Source organism: Neolamprologus multifasciatus, chromosome 16 (assembly GCF_963576455.1).
Source record: "Neolamprologus multifasciatus chromosome 16, fNeoMul1.2, whole genome shotgun sequence".
In the NCBI taxonomy this organism is placed as follows: domain Eukaryota; kingdom Metazoa; phylum Chordata; class Actinopteri; order Cichliformes; family Cichlidae; genus Neolamprologus; species Neolamprologus multifasciatus.
Window position 1 is genome coordinate 10,549,171 of NC_140454.1, and position 22,480 is coordinate 10,571,650.

General features: G+C 42.0%; 3 protein-coding genes across 3 annotated transcripts; 2 read left to right on the forward strand and 1 right to left on the reverse strand.

Annotated features, from left to right (window-relative positions):
• Window positions 1-1,125: 1,125 nt before the first annotated feature.
• LOC146500312 (60 kDa heat shock protein, mitochondrial-like) lies at window positions 1,126-9,329 on the reverse strand. The gene is made up of 11 exons (XM_085135442.1): window positions 9,194-9,329; window positions 7,391-7,566; window positions 5,569-5,904; window positions 5,394-5,489; window positions 5,189-5,282; window positions 3,910-4,078; window positions 3,684-3,783; window positions 3,352-3,597; window positions 3,099-3,273; window positions 2,828-3,006; window positions 1,126-2,709 (listed from the first exon to the last, which is right to left on the reverse strand). The coding sequence occupies exons 2-11, from the start codon at window positions 7,562-7,564 to the stop codon at window positions 2,551-2,553; spliced, it is 1,728 nt and encodes a 575-aa protein (XP_084991568.1). The 5' UTR covers window positions 7,565-7,566; window positions 9,194-9,329; the 3' UTR covers window positions 1,126-2,550.
• Window positions 9,330-9,749: 420 nt separating this feature from the next.
• On the forward strand, window positions 9,750-13,430 carry LOC146500313 (10 kDa heat shock protein, mitochondrial). The gene is made up of 4 exons (XM_085135445.1): window positions 9,750-9,884; window positions 11,789-11,944; window positions 13,065-13,154; window positions 13,235-13,430. Exons 1-4 carry the CDS (start codon window positions 9,765-9,767, stop codon window positions 13,283-13,285), a joined length of 417 nt encoding a protein of 138 aa, XP_084991571.1. The 5' UTR covers window positions 9,750-9,764; the 3' UTR covers window positions 13,286-13,430.
• A 1,306-nt stretch (window positions 13,431-14,736) lies between these two features.
• Window positions 14,737-21,305, forward strand: LOC146500314 (MOB-like protein phocein). The gene is made up of 8 exons (XM_085135444.1): window positions 14,737-14,870; window positions 15,541-15,603; window positions 17,246-17,346; window positions 17,800-17,842; window positions 18,110-18,196; window positions 18,293-18,372; window positions 19,103-19,214; window positions 21,026-21,305. Exons 1-8 carry the CDS (start codon window positions 14,811-14,813, stop codon window positions 21,158-21,160), a joined length of 681 nt encoding a protein of 226 aa, XP_084991570.1. The 5' UTR covers window positions 14,737-14,810; the 3' UTR covers window positions 21,161-21,305.
• The last annotated feature ends 1,175 nt before the right edge of the window (window positions 21,306-22,480 follow it).

The window sequence follows — 22,480 nt, forward strand, 5'->3', positions numbered from 1 at the left end:
GGTAACTCAAGACTTTTGCAAAGTGTTGTACTATGATGAGATTCTAAAAACAAACAAACATCTCATTTGCTTAATAAAGTGATGGTAATATAGCTTTAGGTTTGTAGTTTTGTTTTAAAGGCAAAAAATGCTAAATTGAAACATAACAATTGTTTAAAGCCTAACTTATGTCTTCTCAGCCATCACGGCAGACGGACGTCCCTCCCTGAGCCTGGTTCTGACAGACGTTTCTTCCTGTTAAATGTGATTTTCTTTCCCACTGTCGCCATGTGCTTACTCATAGGAAGTCATCCAATTGTTGGAAAATATCTCTGTATTATTGTAGGGTCTTTACCTTACAATATAAAGCACCTTGAGGCAACTGTTGTTGTGATTTGGTGCTATACAAATGCTATATAAAGAAAAGCTTGAATTGAACTGAGTTTTTAACACAATAAATGGTTCAGCCATAAACTAGGACACCTTTTAATCACATGTGGGTGACACAGCTCCAGTCTAGCTGTGCATCGGGGTGGGCAACTCCAGGCCTCCAGGGCTGGTGTCCTGCAGGTTTTAGATCTCACCCTGGGTCAACACACCTGAATCAAATGATTAGTTCATTACCAGGCTTCTAGACAACTTCAAGACATGTTGAGGAGGTCATTTAGCTATCCAAATCAGCTGTGTTGGATCAAGGACACATCTAAGACCTGCAGGACACCAGCCCTCGAGGCCTGGAGTTCCCCACCCCTGCTGTACATAATACCATCGGTGGGTCGGAGACATTTTGCCAAAGCATAAGTAGCTGACAAAAAAAAAGCCTTGTAGTGTATTCTGAGGTCCTCTGGCCTTGTGATGGGGACATACTGGGTTTCTAAATGGTCCCAACAGCTTCATAGAGGCAAAGAGTGCTCACTTTGGTCCCAAAGTTATAGAGCCATTCCTGACTTAGCATGACAATTATTAGCCGTTGACTGAGGTTAAACATTAAAGCCAACTTTGACAGGAACTACTGTAGCAAAACACTCTGGATACAGTAACCTCTCTGCAACAATAAGGCCTGAATGGTTTGGAAATAGGTGGGAGCGACTGGACAAACTTTGTATGCAGAAATCTGTACTTAAACCTCTATCTGCTAATGTTTATGCACAAGTTTCATCTGTATCGTTTTCATGGTTGTACTAGCAAGACATCTTCAGCTTCTGCCTGGATGGTTGAACAGAAGGTGAACTATGGTTGAGAAGACAAACTTAACCCCAACTTGCTTTACTAAAGGAAGCAAACGGACTTGTGGAGACTACATAGCAGAAACAAACAAATCTGCACATCAGAATAAGAGTTTATTAATGAAAATTAAAAAAAAAATAAAAAAAATTAACATCTACACAAGAGTAGTGGAACCATCACTGCTGTTTGGAGCAAGACAAAGATCACTCTCCGGTTGCTTTCTGTGAGTGTTGTGCCACGATGGAGGAAACGAGGATTTCACATCTACTCCGTAGCAAAGGATCGCGAGCCCCTCACATACAATCAGCTGTACACTCCGATGCAGAAACGCGACTCGGTAAACATTCAGACTACAAGGGCTCCTGACGACGCTCCACTTCTGGTCACTTAGGCACTCTTTGTCCAGTTGTAACAAGACAAGATGGAGAAAGGCTCCATGTATGTACGAAAACTGCTTTAATTCAATCACAGATGAATTCAAGTCAATCACAGACAACACATACAAATAATTAAAAAAAGAAAAAGAAGAAAAAAAAGACGAGTGAAGGACAGATGCTGAGGCTCTGTGGTCCATTTAAGGATAGTTACAGTTTATTCCACCCTGCTTATTTCCCTTTTGTAGCTCATTGTCAAACTCATTTTGGATTGTGTCGTAGAGGTTCAGGGTAACAAGGAGTTGCCACACTAAACTGTAAATCTGGGCAGAAATTCAGGCCGTCTACCTTTCAAAGAACATTGGACTTGTGCAAAACCCATACCCTCCATTTATGGAAAGCAATCCCATGTGAACCCAACATGTAACCTGAAACACAGCCTCCCGATGAGCAGGTGAGAGCTGTGCTTCTGAGTACAGCTGGGTCCCTGGAAAGCAAAGGCGTGAAGAAGGCCGCTCTCACTCAGAGGAGACAGCCAATGAAGGGACACAAGAGGATGGAGACCCAGATGTTCTGGAGTTTAGAAGTTTAACTCCTTGTTTCCCTACAACAGATGTAGTGAGTACAAAGTTCATGATCTAAAGACCCACACGGGAAATACATCAGGTAGAAATAAACTGGAACCATCCTCAAATATGAACACTGCTGAATTTCCTTCTTCACTGGTATTAGTTTAAGTCTGAGCATTTGACGAGGAGTTAAGTGCTAATGGAAAAGGTTTGAGGAGGACTCTAGTGTAGCAGGTGGACTCTGTGGGCTCTCAAGTCTTTTGAGCATTTATCAAACATTTGCATCTCTGACATATTCGACGTCAGTCCGTCCATCACTGTGGGCAGAGCTCAGTGGGGGCAGTTCTCCAGCTCCACTAAGCTCCTGATTGAGTCTGTACACAAAGATCAGGAGGAGTGGCTCAGAAACCCATTCCACCCCCCATACCGCCCATGCCACCCATGCCTCCCATGCCCCCTGGCATTTCCTTCTCCTCCTTGGGGAGCTCTGTGACGACAGCCTCAGCAGTGGAGAGCAGAGATGCTACTCCTGCAGCATCCATCAGTGCTGTCCTCACCACCTGTAAGAGGAGGAAATAAAAAGTTAAAGCTCCTCCATAATCTGCCATGAAACCCCCCCCAAAACAAAAAATTATATAGCATCCATCTTGCGAGTGAATGCGATTGGCTGAGCTGTACCTTTGTGGGGTCGATGATGCCCTTCTCCACCATATTGACGTACTCTCCCTGCATGGCATCGTAGCCCATCCCAGGGGATCCCAGCAGGATCTTTTCCACAACGAGTGAACCCTCCACGCCTGCGTTTTTGGCAATGGTCATGGCAGGAATACGGAGCGCCCGTCTGATGATGTCCACACCTGTTTAGATCGAGACGCTGGTTAAAACCGCAGTACGTATGTAACCCTAGGAGTATGGGTGTTACCGAGAAGAGGCCAAAGCACGATCTTACCGATCTTCTGGTCAGAGTTGGCAGTTTTGAGGGTGTCGAGGGCGGGGATGCAGCGCAGCAGGGCACAACCTCCTCCAGGAACAATGCCCTCCTCAACAGCTGCCCTGGTGGCATTCAGAGCATCTGTCACGCGGTCCTTCTTCTCATTCACCTCCACATCACTTGTTCCTCCCACCTGAAATATAGCAAACGTGTCACAGCTTTGCCTCTCGACAGGAAAAAACACTCATCCACAAATGGTGCCGAATCCAACCTTGAGCACGGCGACTCCATCCGAAAGCTTTGCCAGCCTCTCGTTGAGCTTCTCCTTCTCGTAGTCACTGGTGGTGCTCTCCAGCTGCTCGGCGATCTCTGCCGCCCGTTTCTCAATCTCAGCTGAGCTGCCTCCTCCCCTCAGCAGCAGGGTGTCGTCTTTAGTGATCTGTACCTCGCCGACCTTGCCGAAGTCATGAGCCTGGATGTCCTCAAGAGCCAGGCCCAGAGCCTCATCCCCAAACACCTACAGATACACAAAGAACGATATACCATCAGATGGCAGTTCAGATTTATAAAGAGTTGCCACACTTAAGACTGATCAGAACCTACAGTCCCCCCGGTGGCGATGGCCATATCCTTCAACTGGTTCTTCCTGTTGTCGCCAAAGCCTGGGGCTTTAACTGCTACCACCTGAAGCCCAACCTTCAGCCTGAAAAGAAATGAAAAATAAATAAATAGCTACTACACATTCAAAGTTCCCTCAGTGTAGTTTCCTTTTTTCCCCCTTAAGCAGTTAACAAGCATCTCAGTCCCCGACTTCACAACAACAATGTACCTGTTGAGAACCAAGGTGCTTAGAGCTTCTCCATCCACGTCCTCTGCCACGATAACCAGAGGTTTACGGTGCTGGTTGGCAATTTCCAGAGCTGGCACAATGCTCTGGACACTGGAGATCTTCTTCTCACTCAGCAGCAGGTAGGCATCCTGGAACTCACATTTCTGGCCTGGTAGAAACAGGAAGAAACAAGACTTGGCACATGAAAACCATTCACAGTTTATTGGTTACAAAACCTGCATGTTTTACTGTTAAATCCAGTCAGCACACAGTATCGATGTTAGATGGGGACGACTGCAACCTCAGACAAGTTTGAAAGCAAGCTTCTGTCTCTCTCTCTCTTTTTTTTTTTACACTTCAAATTTGTCTCAAGATTATATTTGGATGCAAGTGAAAACACTGTAATGATTCAATAAAGCAAACCGTTTCAACACTGTCACAGATAATGACTTGTGTTTAAAACACTGTCAGATGATCTTCTGGGCTTTCCCTGATTATCAACGAGTTACTTTTTCCAAATACCTTCTGCAAAGCATACACTTTCTCCAGCAGGGGGCAGCACTTAACAAGTCAGTGTGTTGAGATGTTTTTGGAAGCACACTGCTGTTGAACTTTAGACGCTTTACTTAGCCCTAACCCCATTACCTCAATGGACTTTGCCTATTTTCCAAGTCACCACTGAATACAAATACCTTGTCTGGGCTGACTGCACCACCTGGTGGTGCAAACCAATATTACATGTTTACAATATTACATTACTGCTTAACTATACTTGCCATTGTCACTATATTATGCTGCTATTCATACTATTATATTATGCTGCTATCCTGTATATATTGTATTTATTATTGTCTGAGTACTACGGTTGTTTTATTGTACTTTTTATATTTTACATTTATATTTATTTTGCATTTTGCACCAAGGGAGTGGCACTCCAATTTCGTTGTACTTTGTACAATGACAATAAAGGCTATTCTATTCTATTCTACATGAAATAACACATTTACAAAGTGTCTAAACCTATAAAATAAAAATTTAAGAAACTAACATGTTATGCTGGACATTCTAGTCAGGCAGCTACAAAGAGATAAATGGCAACAACTAAAGAGGAAAAATAGTTTAGATACGGTTTGTTTGTTGTGCTCCTGTAGGAGGACAGTGTCTCTTACAAGCCATTCACACTAACTGGTCATTTTATAATGAGTGCACAGCACCGGTTTATCAGTTAAAACTTTTAGTGAGCAGTAATGCACAGCTGAAACCTGTTCAGCAGCCTTACCTTTGGCAGTGTTGATGAAGTAAGGTGAGATGTAACCGCGGTCAAACTTCATACCCTCAATGATCTCCAGCTCATCATGCAGAGTCTTCCCATCCTGGCAAATTGAACCAAACATTTACAAGCTGTCCTCAAAAATCAGACAGTAAATGTTCATTGGACGAGTAAATGAGCTTTTCTCCAGAAGGAGGAAACCTCTGAAACCAACCTTGACGGTGATGACTCCCTTGCGGCCAACTTTCTTCATGGCATTAGAAATGATGTTGCCAATCTCCACATCTCCATTGGCTGAGATTGTAGCAACCTGAAAGAGCAGACTCATAATTAAAGCTCAAATCCCAAATGCCTGAGGCCTTATGGAGACAGCAGAAACATTACCATACCTGTGCGATCTCCTCGGGGGTTGTGACGGGCTTTGAAAGGTTCTTCAGCTCGTTCATGATGGTTTCTACAGCCATCATGACACCTCGGCGAATCTCCACAGGGTTCGCACCTTTGCTGATGTTGTCAAAACCGTCCTTGGCGATGGCGCGAGCCAGTACAGTGGCGGTGGTCGTGCCGTCGCCGGCCTCCTCGTTGGTGTTGTTGGCCACATCCTGCACCAGCTTGGCACCAATGTTCTTGTACTTGTCCTTCAGATCAATGCTCTTTGCCACCGTCACGCCATCCTTGGTGACCTTTGGACTGCCCCAGCTCTGCTCGATGATGACAGTGCGACCCTGAAACGACCCAGAAAGTTGTGAGATAAAAAGTTCTGCACATATGTTTCACAAAGACAAATAATCACTTTCATCTCCAGTATTTTCTTAAGTCTATGCCATTTGTTGCATTGCAAGATGCATTTAGCATAATGATTAATGCATTTTGTTTAACACTTGGCTGATGAAGGACTTAGGCTAGCATATCTGCTTTATTTGTCCAAATACATCTCAATTCTTTGCTGAAATTAAACCTGCTATTGGCAAGAAATTCAGTGATTTCCCTTCTCTGCCTGTGGAGGGCAGGGTACCCCTTTGTGGCATCAAGTCATAGTCCTTATACTGCGGCTCTGCGTGGTTTGGGAAAATAAATTGGAAGCATTTAGCTGAAGTGTATTATTTATTATTTATTTATGTTAGTTCTTTTTTTAACTTGTAGTTCTAAATTGGAAGATTATTGTAATATTGAAATATAAAAATAAAATTATATTCTAGTATTTTTTCATTGCTCAAAATAAGAGTCCCACTCGCGGAAGCCGATATACCCGCCGAAACGCCGTGCATTTATCGAGACTTTCAACCCCAGGTAGGCCAATTATGGATCTTCGGATCCACATTATGTCAGCAGCTGTTCTTTCATACAGCCCCGATTTGCAGACGCTGTGCGCAGAGGTTCAGGAGCAGAAGTCCCATTGTAAACATATCACGGCAGACCCGACGATGTTTGCATGAACACGCTTTTCAGCATCTCTTTATTGACCACTTTTCACACACGGTTGCTGTACACATACAGCCAGCTGTAGCTTTTCAGCTCACAGCCCGACACACACCAACACAACAGCAGAGCGAGCACAGACGTTAAGGTGGCGAGGTGTGATTGCAGGTGCAGCTCAGGTGCGCCCGCCTCCGCTGCAGTGGCGTTGCAGACCACGCGCCGCCACACGCATTAACCAGGTAAAATACATATTTAGGCAGAATTTTGCAAATATCTATTTTTCATTTTTTAGCAGCTTAGTGCTTTTTTTTCCCGAATTTGATTTTAAAAGTCAGGTCAAGGCTCCAAAAGCCCAAAGGCGATATAAGGGTGGCTCACAACAGTTTTTGTTTGCTACATGGATCATTTTAGTTCAGATGGGTGTCTTTCCTTTTGTTATATTTCTTTAAGAGTTCAAAATGTGTTAAGTACATAAATAAAATGTGATTTTCTCTGTAGCACTTCATGGATTTCATAAGCAACACACCTTAGTTGTTCACACAAAGCACAAGGTAAAAAACAATATATACAGTGTTATCTTCATTTTAGATGTCAAAACGTATTAGCGGATCCCAGTGTTTTCTTTTGTGTGGAAACCGGCTCCAAATGGCTCTTTGTGTCTTAAAGGTTGCAGACCCCTGGCCTACACCAACACTCAGTGTAAGATATTAAGGATCTTTCTGTACAGTCTCCTAGAAAGCTGGTCTGATATTCAAGAAAAAAAATCAAAAAAAAAATCAAAGGGGGCGTTACCTTTGGGCCCATGGTGACAGCCACGGCATCAGCCAGCAGGTCCACTCCCTGCAGCATGAGGGCACGAGCGTCAGCCCCAAACTTCACATCCTTGGCGTAAGCTCGTGTGAGGTGGGGAGCCAGTGCCCGGCTCACAGGCCTCACCTGCCTCATGACTGTGGCTAAACGAAACATGTCTGTGGGAGGAAAACACAGGTTAGGCCATAATACTCCAAGTATCCCAAAGTTTAATTACATTTCTTTGCATATGTAATAAGTACACCCTAGTGGCCGCAGACGGCATGACATGAGACTTGTGAATGAATGAATAAAGGAACATCTCTAGTTGTACTAAACAACAAGGGGGCAGAGTCCCCTGGATTTATCATTAATCTGCAAGTTTAATGGTTTTAAGTGTTACCAATACTGGTTTTGGCCTGCCTGCCTACCTACATATTAAAAGTAAAGAGAGGTGCAGCTGAATACATTTTATTAATAGTTGAACAACACAATCTGACAGCCAGAATATCTGAAAATGTGTCAATTAAGTGGTTGAAACTGGAAGATATTTCATTAACCTCCTAAAACCCGAACTCTTCCACGGCATGCATTTTTAATTTCTCTTTGATATTTGGACATATTGGGGCCCGATGAATGTAAAAACAAAGAATTACCAGATTTTTTTAAACACCTGATTTTTGTTTCTAAGAAAAATGACAGCCACATATGAGGATATTCGATTAAAATTTTGATAGAACAGTAGCAGTGTAATGTCCTTGTAACAAACGAACAAACCAAAAAAGAGCCTGAAACATTCTTTAACATTCATTAAGGGGTTAGTAAAAATGACAAAATAGCCCCAGAGCCAACCTGTTAGGAAAACCTGTCAGTGACTTCAGTCAGCCAGTTCACATCTGCTTAGCGAATAATGACCATCTTTTAATCATTGAGTAACATATCAATTATCAAAAAGTAGAAATTGTAAATTGAGTACTGCAAGAACAACAAGCTATTACGAGTTTAAATTGTGCAGTAGTAGTATGCAAGAGCCCCTTGTCGGTTATCGGCGATTTTTAAATGGGGTTTACAACCATGGATTGTTATTAAGGTCTAAGGACCACAGGATTGTAACCCCAGATTATCCATGTTTTTAAAAGTTGTGTACAACGCCACCCCCGCGACTTTATCCCCATTCTTGTTGTAATTACTTGAGGTTAAGCTGTATTTGAGCTACTGAGCGACCAATAACCATAGTAAATTCAGTGCAGATGAATATAAAAAAATCAATTAAGTGTAACTACTTCAAAAATATGCGATAGTTGACTAAAAGATGTTCTAAATGCTTCAGTCTCTTGACTGTTAATTCTATGCGCATTAACCGTGACTGGATTAAGAAACGTCCACCCCACGCGTGCGCTCTTCAGGTCGTGCGTCACAAGGTCAAATTTGTGAAAGCACGTGTGGAAGTGCTTTCTCCATCCCTGCTCAGCTCATACACGGTCTCACTGGGAGGTTTTAACTGCTTTTAATCACTCGCTATCTTCCTCTTACTCCACACGAGCAAAGCACATTTAACAGTCGAGACAATACACTTAGAAGGAGAGCACAGAGACAGCTGGCCTGTCGGTTAAAGTCTGTAGTCACACTCGCATGTCCTTGCAGTTAGAAGGGGAAGAAATCTGTTAGCGCAGAGCTATCAAACTCGAGCCTCCCGAGCGGCATGCGCAGATTGTACTCTACATAAAAGCTAGCGCTATTCGCGAGTATACGGGCTGTAACGTAAACTGAGTAGCTTCAGACACTGGCAGCAGTGTCCACACTTACCTGTGAGTTGAGGTAAAGGTTTGCTGCTAGCCGGTCCGCAAGACGGAATGATATAACGACTGGAGGAGAGAACAGTCGTGTGGAGTAACGGAGACAGAACTGCACATGGCCTAGTACATCCGGGTTATGTACCGGCCCGCCCAGACTGTGTATAAACCATAACTACCTAATAAAAGTGCTCTTCTTTTAAAATTCATAATGACGTGCGGGCACACTATTACTTGAATTATAGTTCTCGATAAAATAAAGTCAAAACAGTGTGTAAAATAGGCTAATTAGGATAGAAATATGTAGAATTATAAATTAATGCTCGTTCCTGGGCAGACGGTTCCAGAATTTTCTGACGTGCCATTGGCGGAAAAAAAAGGGTCAAAGTTGACATTGTGCAACATTGCCTCAGCTCGGAGTGTTTCAAAGACATAAAAGTAACTAAAGCAGTTTTAGAAAATGTCCCGTACATGTTTTGCTTTTATTAAATAATGTGTGTGCTTTTAAAAAATATTTTGATGTTGGCCTTGGGTGTACCAGAACTTTCCGTTGCGCCTGACGAGGTCAGGGCAGGTTAGTGCGCATGCGCATTCTGGATATTTCTTCACGTGGAGATATCCTTCAGCTTGCCATATTCACGCTCACCAAGGATTCGGGGTGCAGATCCACGCCGGCTCTCAGACCTCACACACGTCCAGAAATGGTAAGGTGCCTGGTTAATTTTAAAAAGGCGAACAAAAAACGAGCGTCAATCACCGCCGAGTTCTTTGATATAGGTGACGCAGTCAGTAGACGGTTTAAATAAACTGACCAGCTTTTAATTATTCTTAGCCGCATGTTAGCTAAAGTGAACATCAGTGACAAGGTCACGCTGCAAGGGAGCTAAGAATGAGCTTAAATAAATGCACGTTTGTCTTAATGGCAAGCCACAAAGCCTAAACCTAGATGAGGGATCATAAGACCTGTATACAAGTACAGCTATGAGCGCACTGTTAGCTTAAGTAAAAAGGTAAGTAATTGCACTTAGTGTAGCCATTTATTCATTCACACACGCGCGCAGACACACATACACACATACACACACAAGGTGCAGCAAGTTTGCGTTTACTGTCAAGCTCAAGGGCACAAACCTCCAGGCATGAGATTTAGTGAGGAGCGACAGGCAGTCCCATTGTTCCTGCTGAACTACTACTGACATCCAATACTGGCCTCTGAGTCAGGAGCAGCGGAAGTTTAGTTTTTTTGAAAGTAGTTTTTACAGCAGCATGCACTCAGATTGCATTCAGGACAAATATGAGGTACTCAAGTACTTTATCCACCGTATTTGAGGAAAATTGAGTGCTTTTTACTGCAGTAAATCTCTTTAAAGGCTTATCAGTGTAGCGGGAGTTATACTTGTCTGTACACATTTGCTTTGGAAAAGTTGCATCACCCCTGTGTAGAAACATTGTCACAAGTAAAGGTAATGCTAATATTTAAAAATGTACAAAATCAAAAGTACTCATTGTATAGAACAGGTTACTACTAGTATTGAGTCTTGCCACTGGTCAGCCATCTTGAAATGTTATGAGACACTTAGGTGGGTAGTTCTTTTGAACTCTTGTTTAAGTAGAAACCAAAACTAGATCCTCAACTAGCTTGATACTCAATTTAAAATGTAGATGTCTAGTATACATCTGGTTTTGTTGTCAGGTCATAAGCCAATCAAAACACTATCAGTGGCTAAAGTATAAGGAGAAAAGTTGGTGCATCTGACAGAAATGTGGGGCTAATCATAATGAGCTTATGCAACTTGTTAAGAACTTTGTGAAAACTGCTTCGTCTGGCCTTGGATTTTATCTGGTACCAGTGAGCAGGAGGATGTTTGATCCAGGCTCAGGGCTGATTGATGTTGGTTAGTTTGTTTTATCAGTGGAGAGGTGAAGAGTCCTTGGCCTGGACCCCTCAGACATAGTGTGGAAGCTCCACCTCCTTTCCCTACTTATCAAACTGGGACCAGTCCCACTCCATCACCCTCCTCTATCACAGTCACAAATGACCTTTACTGAAGGTCACTCATGCAGTTGCTTTTAAACAAATGTTGTCCTTAAAGTCGTGACAGAAAAAAGTTGATCAGTGTCTCTTTGAAATGCTGCACAGCTGCTGTCCTCCCTCGTGATTTCAGACTCAAGTAGATAAATGAGGAAAAGTTAATTTTCAGCTTAGCGGAAACTGATTGACAAAGGCTGCCTCTGTCGCTGACCTCCACCCTCTTTCTTTAACTCAAACCCAGCAGCTTATTATTCACTCATGTATTATAACCAGCACGTTTCTGTATTAACTTACAGTTTGACTTAACTGTAAGCATGTGAAGCACTGAATCTAGTTAATGTTCACATTTTAAAACCTTTGCAGCAAATCAGTGTGTGTGTATAGATGGTGCATAACACATAAGTCAGGGGAGTGGGGCGTGTTACACAAGAGAGCCAACTTAAAAGTTTGGAGTCAAATTTGTAGGATTTTTCTTTTCCTCCAACTTTTATTTCTAATGATGAATCATTAGCTGCCCAGTTCACCTAAACATAGTGTGATAGTCGTGCTAATATGTCCTGTCTTTGTGGTCTCCAGGCTTTCAGAAAATTCCTTCCTCTGTTTGACCGGGTGCTTGTGGAGCGCTTCACAGCAGAGACGGTAACAAAGGGGGGGATCATGCTGCCAGAGAAGTCTCAAGGCAAAGTGCTGCAGGCTACAGTGGTGGCAGTCGGACCTGGCTCTGTCACCCAGGTAAGCATACATGGCATAGCTGCTACAAGAAGAGTGTATGGTTTTTGTTTTATTTTATAAACTAAAGCTTGTTTTTGCAGTTGGTATTAAACTACATGAAAATCTCACAATGCACAATACCATTAATAAATAATAAAGACCATAATTAAATTAAGAACTTTTAAACAGAAACTTTATTCCCCCCAAAACAAGACAGTTATGAATCAGTATATCATGCTTGAGATGGGTTTTACTTTGAAAAGATTCCAATATTATAGTTATTGCTTATCCTTCAGTGTCCCTGATTGGGTTTAAAGCAGGGGTGGACAACTATAGGCCTCGAGGGCTGGTGTCCTGCAGGTTTTAGATCTCACCCTGGGTCAACATACCTGAGTCAAATGATTAGTTCATTACCAGGCCTCTGGAGAAGTACGAGAATTGTTGAGGAGGTTATTTAGCCATTTGAATCAGCTGTGTTGGATCAAGGACGCATCTAAAACCTGCAGGACCCCGATCCTTGAGCCCTGGAGTAACCCACCCCTGCTTTAAAGGGTTAGGCTGATGCAGGTTGTTTTAGACACACTGCGCATAATTTTTTTTATGCGCACGACTCTTATTTCTGTATACACAGTTGCTCCTGCAAAAGCAAAACTGTTCAAAATAAAGTCTGTTATGGTTTTTTGAATTTCTGGTTTTAGTTTTCTGAAGGTGCTGCACCTTTAAATATGATGCATTAAGAGAATAAAATCTGGACTTTACTATTTCCTGAACCCTGGTTACAGAATTGGGTTAGCACTGCTAACATAGTCACAGTGTCTGGTTGACCTTCAGACCTGATCTAACCTAACCTAGGTTTTTTCTCTCAATGATGCATTTAAAAACTGCAGTAAAAATGTATCTCTAAATACACAGTAGTGAACAGGACTCCTGCTGAAGCACAGATCCTCAGTCATCTGCCTTTTAAAAAGCTGTTAGGATCAGGGAAGCTACGTGTCATGTGGCCATCCACTGCATGACTGTATTTTCTTGTAAATTATAGGGTGAAACAAAAATACAGATTTTTATTGATTTTTAAATATAAAAGACTCAGTAACAACTGTGGTGTTACTTCATGCCTAACATGTTTTTATCCTTCTTTCAGAAGGGAGAAATCCATCCAGTGAGCGTGAAGGTTGGGGAGAAGGTTCTCCTACCAGAGTACGGTGGGACTAAAGTCATTTTGGATGACAAGGTGCGGTGCAGTTTCCTCAGACTCCGTCCACACTTTTGTGCTGAAATTAGTTAAATTTTTTCTTGTCTTTTCTCCCATAGGACTATTTCCTGTTCCGTGATGCAGATATCCTCGGTAAATATGTTGAATGAGTCGCCAGTCCTCATGTAAAGTCCCTGACATCCCCGGAGAGAAGAAATTAAGTTCATTCATGTCTGTCTTTTTTTTCCCCCTTCTTTGTGTTCCTGTAAATAATTCTAATCATGTTTTGTTACAATAATAAAAGTGAAGACTCATTGTTGGGCTTTTCCTTTGACACACCTCCGCCTGAAACTGTGTGATACTTGTGTAATCTTGGCAGAAGGAAAGTTTAATAGGCTTTTGTTCACATAAAGACAAAAATGCAAGCACAGAAAAAGCTAAACACAAAAGGTGCTGCTATAACTTTTAGCTGTTTTGGTTTTGCTGTAGTTTTAGGTTGGCAGAGGGTGTTGTAGTTTCAGATGGTGTTGCTGCACTTCAAGTGATTGCTTTAAACCTTTGAAATCACAGTAAAACCACAGCATTTAGTAGTATAACATTTGTAACCATAGGGTTAACGTGGGCTGGAACAAGGAATGATGTAAAGTTTCTGTATTTTCAAAGCCGAGAAGAAACAAAAACGAAACAATGTGTGACGCTGAGAGATGGAGAAAGATTTGCGTAGCTGAAAGGGAAATGAGAAATTATTTTCAAAAGTAAGGACTGCACAATAAGTTACATCTGCTAAAGTGGGACCATACTGTTCTAATTAATGTTTTAAAATCAAATATTGAACTTATACATAATGTACTGATGAATGTGGTTTTGTGAAAAATAATGCAAACCAGAAGTATATTCATTTTGACTAATTTGAACTTCAGGCAAAACTGGTTAGATTGTAGTAAAGTATATATTAGACTGGTACAGAGCAGACCAGTTGTTCATGGTTAATACTAGGTTATAGCAAGGGTAGCAGATATCAATCTATATTTAAGGTTATTGATTAGATTCACCCACTAAATTCTCACTTTTATTCTAACTTTCAAGTGTGTTTGGGTTGGGAAATCAGCCACATGCACCCTGAAATACCTGCTTATATCTTAAATGTATATGACTAAACCCACAACGAGCAGTGCATGTGGAAGGAGCAGCACAGATCAGCTGATCAAAACAAATGATTTATTTCTAAGAATTCTTTTCTCAGCGTTACTAAATCCGATTTTAAGGTTCCCCAACCAGCCAAATCCCGCCTGTAACTAAGGAACCCATGACACATAGAAAAACATACAGTAAAACGAAAAACTACATATTCCTAACTCAACTACAGATTCCTAACTCAATCACAGCGCCTCTCTTTGTAGACAAAGTGAGAAAGCTGGGTTTCCTTATAATTCAGACTTTGAGGCAGTGCACCCAGCTTTCATGCGTAGCTGTAAAAACATTAAACACTGTTTTTGGTGTTTGTCAGGTTGGTCTGTGTCTTTCTCATTGGCACTTTGCAGGTACTCGAACCCCCTGCATATTGGCTAAAGAAGAGTACCCTATCACTGATACGGGTCTCCTTACATAAGAATGAAGTTTGAGCCTCTTTGTGTTACCGTATCCGCTCAGCACCTACAACACCGCGGCTGACGAACATCCGGGTATTCTGTCGAGATGGTCATGGCGGAGGGTACTGCAGTTCTCAGGAGGAATCGGCCTGGAACCAAGGCGAAGGTGAGTTGTGGTCTGTAGAACCACTCCAGCATGAGTACAAGAACCCTCTCCGCGGCTGGGAGAAGCTGCGTCTGTGGTGCTGTACAGCATTATCGTCCTTATTTTCGCGACAACTTTGTCGCAGACAGCGTATAGGAAGGGCCTGACCTGGAAATAGCCAGCTAGCTAAGATTAGCGGTTGCTCCGTCTAGTTCCTGGAGTAATGTTAGCGACTCTTGGTCCTGCTTTCCCTGTTCTGAATAAGTGTTCGGCTTGAATAATTCCTACGCCAGTTTGATGATACACTTTTACACATACCTCGATCCACGCGTCCGGGAAAAAATGTTAATTTCGCCGGAGCTTTGCAGGAAATAGTCATATCCCAATAGACGATACATAACTATGTAGCTAGCTATCTGCCTTCGGAACTCAGACTAATGTAGAAAAACTATGGCTGTTAACTTAGGTACTAACGTTTTACTCTTCGAAAAACTTCACCTGTCACCGACAGTTTGTCATTCCGTTACCCCCCTCTCCGTGTGTGTCATATGATATATAAACTGCCAGGATTGGCAATTTCTTTTCACTTTACGTCTGATGACAGTCATATTATATAGACTAGCTTTTGGATAACTGGCGATACATTCCAAACACTTAGTGCACACTAATTCTGTCCTTCTTCATTGTGCAGGATTTCTACAACTGGCCGGATGAATCATTTGAGGAGATGGACAGCACCCTGGCTGTCCAACAGGTGGGTTGACATTTCATGTGTGTGTTTGTGTGTGGGTGTGTTCCCCACCCAATTTTAGACTGTCTGGTGCTGCTGTCTTATCGCTTGAGCTTAAAGTTGCTCAAATTGGGCAAGAATTTGACTACATAGTAAATATAGGAAATCGCAAAGCATGTTGATAGGCACCATGTTGTTCACATAAACAAAACAACGTTAGATCCTAGCAGGCATTAGGGAGGAAAACAGGCTAATGAATTTAATGTTGCACTGTAATAATAACCTTAGTTTTACTACATACTTTAACTAAACTGTACTGTGAGTCTGAAAAATGAGTCATTCAGATGCATAGCAGTTTTGGCTTTTATTATGGCAGGTTGTGTCATTGCAACAATTTGTGCTGTGGTGTAGCACCAGCTGCAGGAGCTTTTTTTGTTCTCCATTGATACTAGTCAGCAGTATCCACCTTGACTTCTGTGTGTTCACTTTCGTAGCCCGGCCATGATCACACTATCGCAGAATCTGTTTTTCAAAATCAAAGCATGAATACTTTCTTTGATTCCAGCTATGCTGCCAGGTAGCTACAACCCAGATAACTGACACACCTAGGGTGTGTAGCATAGCAACAGCCCAACAGCATGTAACCACAACAGTTAAATATAGTGTAATTAAAACTTTGTGGTATGAAATTCCTGTGATCACACTAACATATTTTTTCAAAATGTTGTTGAAGGTGATACGTTTCCTTCTTCCAACTGCTACCCAAGCTAAGCTCCTTGTTGCTGCTTCCTGTCTGGAAAAGGGTTTCCATTCTAGTCACATGTGCTGTTTTGTCATTTTAAAACGTTCATATATTCCATTATCAACTCGAACTTGCTTGAAAAACAATCCCATTATGCATTACATTAGTGATGTCACAATCCTGAGCTCTATATTCGGTCAGTGTAAATGTTGTTAAAGGTTTAAAAAACTGTGGGGGGATTTCACACTCAACCTAGTGAAGTGAGTTTATATGTATAGTAAACTTTAAAACCAACTTTTAACCAAAGAGCTCTTTAGGTGAAACTGGATGAAGTCCTGACACAGAAAAACATTGAACTGAGGGTCAGTGACTTTAATCAGCCAGTTAAATTTGACATTTTTGACTGTGCTTGCAGGCATCATGTGTTGTCTTTACATGCCTTTGTCGGAACATGATTTTGAGACAGTTTGCAGTGTTTGCTGCTTTTTCTGACTTTAAGTACCCAAAATCTCTCCAAATTCCTCTGTGCCTTCTTTTAAGCAGTAGGGTTAGCACTGTGAGCTTTGGATTATGAGCTGTGCTTGTTGTGACATCTTGTTTTTAATAATGTTGTCACTCAAGTTTTTCTCAACATTTCTGTTATTTTCTTTTTTTTCATCTGACTCACTTCTAACGTACCGGTGTGGCTGACAGTAGCCCAAACATTTACACATGCGCTGCTCTCTGCTGTGTGTGTCAGCCTACCTTGTGCGGCTCTGACTTTATTCCAAACACATTGTTGGTTTGGTGCGCACTGTTTGCATTGTCATTGGCCTTTTGTGATGTATGAACACATTCACTGTGTGTTCATCATGTGTCATTTGATGAAAGTTAGACTGGACTGTGAGAGTCTGTACTAATGTGTCTGTGTTTTCTCTGTGTCAGTATATTCAGCAGAACATCCGATCAGACTGCTCCAATATCGACAAAATCCTGGAACCACCTGAGGGTCAGGATGAGGGCGTGTGGAAGTATGAGCACCTCAGGTAAGAAGTCTTGGGGCACATATTTCTAAACAGGATCAGAGCTGCAGACAAGCATTTATAAAATGTCCTTTTATATGCTGGCAGCTCCTACACAGTATAGCAAATATATAGTGTACTTTTTGTTTCTAAAACATGAAATGTTTTGTAGGCTTCATTAGTTCTGTGTTCGGTCCTGTGCTTATTTCTACTGCGTGCAATCCATTTTTAGTAACATCTCTGAAGAAATTATTAAATTAAGTTGAATATGTAGACCAGGCTGTTTCTAGAGATTCTTTGAACCAGTTCTTTGTTCAGATATGAGGAGCTTTTAGATAAAAAGAAAGTGAAGTATAGGCGATCTCTACTTGCTAAATCTTGTGCTCACAGTTGGGCTAAAACCTGGCTGCAGAAGAAAAAATCATGTGATCAGAGGATATTTTGTTTTAACTCTGCTTTTATTGGATCCTTTTGTAGGCAGTTCTGCCTGGAGCTCAACGGGCTAGCTGTGAAACTGCAGGTGAGTACACTAAATCACCACAAACTTCCTTTCTTTCACCCCTAGAAATTCGCCTTAATCCTCTATAGATCCCGAATCAGGTCTCATTTAAGGTTTAAAAAAATAGTGCAGTCTGCAGAAATGGTCATTGACACATAAGTCAGCAGCATGTAGGCTTGCTACTCTTTGTAAACCATTTCTCTCTAGTGCAGAAGGGTTCAGGAACATCAAGTAGTTAGTTTAGTAAGAGACTGTTAGCTGCAGTGATTTTGGTGTTTCTGCCTGCAGAGTGAGTGCCATCCAGACACCTGCACCCAGATGACAGCCACAGAGCAGTGGATCTTTTTATGTGCTGCCCACAAGACACCCAAAGAAGTGAGTCAAAGCTTCCAACTGTCACTCAAGCTTTTCAAGCAGCTGCTCTCACATTGATGGGTTTGTGTGTGTTTTGTGATGCTGCTGCTTCCACAGTGCCCTGCCATCGATTACACCAGGCACACGCTGGACGGAGCTGCCTGCCTTCTTAATAGCAACAAATACTTCCCCAGCAGGTCAGTCATTTTCCATTAAGCAGCTATAATTTATAGAATAGTATCAAATCAATTTCAGGTCATTGTTTAGCTGCTAAGCTGAATAACCAGACTGTTTCTGTTCACTCTTAATACTCTTGAGGCATCATTTTCAGCAGGCATCTGATTTCAGTATCCAAGCTCCAAAAGTACTCAAGCTTCAAATAGACTCTAATAGGTGCTTCTACTAAAAAATCTCAGATGATTTAAAAAATGTTACGTCAATCGAAAGGTCAGAGGTCAAGTTCTCTAAAAACCCTTGTGAATGTGACAACTCGAGAACGAGGGGGGATGTAGGATTTTTCAAATTCATACCACAGGTGTGTCTGCTAGGAAGCTGTGGGGTAGTGCTGGTGGTTGCCAGAATTTTATTAAAAGTTATGCACAACTGTATTACTTTAAATTGCTGTTTGACTTTGACTCTGTTCTGAGACCCAGAGCAGGCATCAGCCACCACAGACATGACTTGATTAAATGAGAGACGGAATAAAGTGTTGGAGGTGGGGTGGTGGTGGGTTGTAAAGTGGCTTGCATGTGCGCACACTGTAGACAGGCTAAAGCACATTTATTACAGTGCCTTAGATGAGGTTGGATTTGTATGGACAAAGTAATGGGGCACCTATACATTTCACCAGCAGCTGCTCAGCTATGGAAACCCATGCTGTGATGCTCCCAGTGCACAAGCTAAATCACCACTGGTTTGTGTCTACAGGGTGAGCATCAAGGAGTCATCAGTGGCCAAGCTGGGCTCTGTTTGTCGTCGCATCTATAGGATATTCTCTCATGCTTACTTCCATCATCGCCAGATATTTGACAAGTATGAGGTAGGCGTTTACAACCTTTGCTCCCCATCGCTCTCTGGTTGTTGGTGTCAAGCTAGAAATTCTAAAATGTGATTTTATTTGTTCCTTCCTGGTATATGGGTTTGTTTTTTCTTTTTGCTGTTACAGAAACCAAACTTGAAGAGGTCATAAAGACTGTTATAGTCTTTTCATATAGTCTCTCTTGTATTTTTAGTGTGTTCATCATTTGTTTTAAGTAAATGTGCTCTGTTCAAGTTAATTTTTCCCCATTTCATTTCCATTTCAATTGCTAAATTGATTGTAACAAAACAGAGTGAGGCGTTCCCCATCTTTGAGTGACTTCACACGAAAAACTGTGGATCAGTTCTCTGCAGAAATCGAAATGATGCTTATGAACAATCACTCAGTGCTTTACCTCCACTGTGCTCGGTGGCAGCAAACTACGCACAGACTCCACGTCAGTGCATCAAATCAAACTTTTGGCCTTTTAATGGTGACACTGGTGAGCAAGCACGTTAACGTTAGCCAGCTACCTGCTGCGTGGGATATAAGCAGTTTGTTCACAATAGCTTAACAAAAGACTATTTATACAAGTCCATAATGTCTAAGGAAAGAATAATTTGAATGATGTGTCAACTAGCTACCATCAGCAGGGCATCCCATCCAAGGAGGGTTATTTTGAGTTTTTCTTTTCAATTATTTGTTGATATGTCCAAATCACAACTCTGAAACTGTAAGTGAAGATTTTAAGATTTGCACATTTGTCTTTTTTTTTTTTTTTTTTTTTAATCACAGTTCTCCTCCTACTTCATCTGCCTCACTCACCACTGCTGTGTCCTCCCTTATTTCCACCTTATCTCCTGAACTCAAGTCACGGCTCTAACATAAGAAAATGTACATAAACATGCCTATTTATTACAATATTGTTACAGTTTTTGTCAGAAGATGAAACATTGCTGGAGATTGCTGGAGCGTTATGGCTGCCGTAGTCTGGAGCCTCACGGAGCAATCTGGGTCCAAAACTCCGTCTGCTTCAGGTCCCAAAGTCAAACGAACACTGCGGCATCACTGAGAGTTAAAAACTGTCTAAATTCTTTCATCTTTAATAAAGTGATTATCGTTGCTGCTTTACCAGGTGTAACAATTAAGTTTAACATCCAGACGTCCATGAAAACAGGATTTATTAAATTTAGTTAGAGTTAGAAGTTAGCAGGAAGTTAGTTCGCTAGCTTCCACCTAAACATGATATAGCATGTTCTGACTGAGAGATTTCTGAAAAATTCAAACGTACAGCTCTGCTATCACTTCCAACATAAATGAAGACAGAAAACTAAACAGCAGTAACGTTTGTAGGGTTACTGAAGTTGGGCTAGCTGGTATATAATGATGCTACATGGTAGCGACACAGCTATGTTAGCATAACATTAACACAGTGAAGCTGGAGGATGAATGCTAACTTTTTTCCACTCAAAAGTTAACGTGAGGGTTCCTGATGGTTAGGGACAAATGCAATCACATGGCAGGGTGCTGTAAACGGACCAAACCTCTACCGTATACCGTTTATACCGCCCACCCCTAAATGGCAGCATGCTTTGTTCTCTGCCGTCATGAGGATTAAGGTTCATATATGCTTATTTCTCAGAAAGTAAGAGGAACGTGATCATAGGACAGGAGAGTGTTCTGAATCCATAAAGTAGAAACACACAAATGCCTCTCATCGTTCAGCTTTAGAACAAAACATTTCCAGCAGTGGAGTCTCGGAGTCACACTGGGTGCTGTGAAGGAGACAAAAACTGGCTAGTGTGATCATTGCTACATATATCTGTGTGCAGAATGAAACGTTCCTGTGTCACCGGTTCACACGCTTCGTGATGAAGTACAACCTGATGTCCAAGGACAACCTGATCGTTCCCATCCTGGAGGAGGAAGTGCAGAACACCTCTTCAGCTGGGGAGAGCGAAGCCTAAGAGACAGCTCCTGCTGCTGCCACCATAAGGGAGACACATGTAAACATATTTCTACATAAGAGGAGACGCATTCATTACACACACACACACACACACACACACACACACACACACACACACACACACACACACACACACACACACACCAGTGTATTGAGGCTCCCGTCTAGTAACACTGTCCATGTCCCTCCTCCCCAGTCACCTGTATCTATCTAAAAGGAAGTAAGGGTAAAGATGACCAGGAGCAGAGTTCAGTCATGCCTGCAGGACACAATTATATTTTCTATTTCCACTCAGAGGTTGGGGGTACAGCCCTGCTCTCACACTTCTCCTGTAGGGAAACCCTGTTCATAACCCCGCATGTCCACAGGATCCAGCTTGTGTGCTCACGGCTCCTGGCTGCTTCCCAGCACGCTGGAGGCATTTAGTTTTCCAGCAGATGAAAACACTCATTTAGATCAATTGTGGCTGTACTTGAATTTAATGACCCTCTGTGCCTCTTTACTTCACTCACCCACCAGTATAGCCCATCTCAGATTTATCTTCACTATATTTAGAATAAAGGGATTAATTTTTTGTTTTTTAGCACACATGAGCACCTATAATCTTATTTTAGATGAGAAGAAATAAAGGAATCATAAATACCGTGTAAATAAGGACAACTTTAACAGCATTAACCATGAAAACTTAAATACTGATGGGGGAACTGTAGTGTGAAAGGTTTTACCCTCCAGCAGTTCCTGATTAGAGGAGCATTCTTCAGATTTGAAGGATATATGCAGCAGCTTTAAAGCTTGCAGTCAGTGTTTTGTATGGTTGGCTAACGTTTGGAGCCCTTTTTAGTTCCCACACACTTTGACTGTCTACATTATAACACAGTGTACCGAGCATAGAACACGAAGCTGTTCTTGCAGGTATTCATCCATCCTCAGCAGCGATGGAGCCGTGACACCACGCTGCCTCTCGCTCTGGACATCGCAGGCTAATCTTCCTCAGGCAGCTGGATTTGCAGAAAGCCTCTGTAACTATGGTGACCTGTATTGTTGAGAAAGGCCCACACTGACAGCTCTCCCTCCTTCTGTGTATATAAACCCTCTGCCACTCCTCCCCGTTTAAATTCACTCATGTTTTCTGTGCACTTTTTTCCTGACTGCTTCTATTCTTTTTGCTTGTATTGCCTACCAGTCTGATTTGGGGGTGTCCCATGAGATGGATCACTAAATTAGCCTGCTGACTTAATAATGCTATTAAAACACAATGTAGGTGTGCGGTTCGTGTGTTAGTGAACAAAGAAAACCGTAATCTCTTAGCTCTGTATGT

Coding starts and splice junctions, on each gene's coding strand:
- LOC146500312 (XM_085135442.1), bottom strand. CDS start 7,564: ATGTTTCGTTTAGCCACAGTCATGAGGCAGGTGAGGCCTGTGAGCCGG. Junction 3,598..3,683: donor CCATCGCCACCGGGGGGACT/GTAGGTTCTGAT, acceptor GTGTATCTGTAG/GTGTTTGGGGATGAGGCTCT. Junction 3,274..3,351: donor ATGGAGTCGCCGTGCTCAAG/GTTGGATTCGGC, acceptor GCTATATTTCAG/GTGGGAGGAACAAGTGATGT.
- LOC146500313 (XM_085135445.1), top strand. CDS start 9,765: ATGCGCATTCTGGATATTTCTTCACGTGGAGATATCCTTCAGCTTGCC. Junction 9,885..11,788: donor CTCACACACGTCCAGAAATG/GTAAGGTGCCTG, acceptor TGTGGTCTCCAG/GCTTTCAGAAAATTCCTTCC. Junction 11,945..13,064: donor GACCTGGCTCTGTCACCCAG/GTAAGCATACAT, acceptor TCCTTCTTTCAG/AAGGGAGAAATCCATCCAGT.
- LOC146500314 (XM_085135444.1), top strand. CDS start 14,811: ATGGTCATGGCGGAGGGTACTGCAGTTCTCAGGAGGAATCGGCCTGGA. Junction 17,843..18,109: donor GGCTAGCTGTGAAACTGCAG/GTGAGTACACTA, acceptor TTCTGCCTGCAG/AGTGAGTGCCATCCAGACAC. Junction 19,215..21,025: donor AGATATTTGACAAGTATGAG/GTAGGCGTTTAC, acceptor ATCTGTGTGCAG/AATGAAACGTTCCTGTGTCA.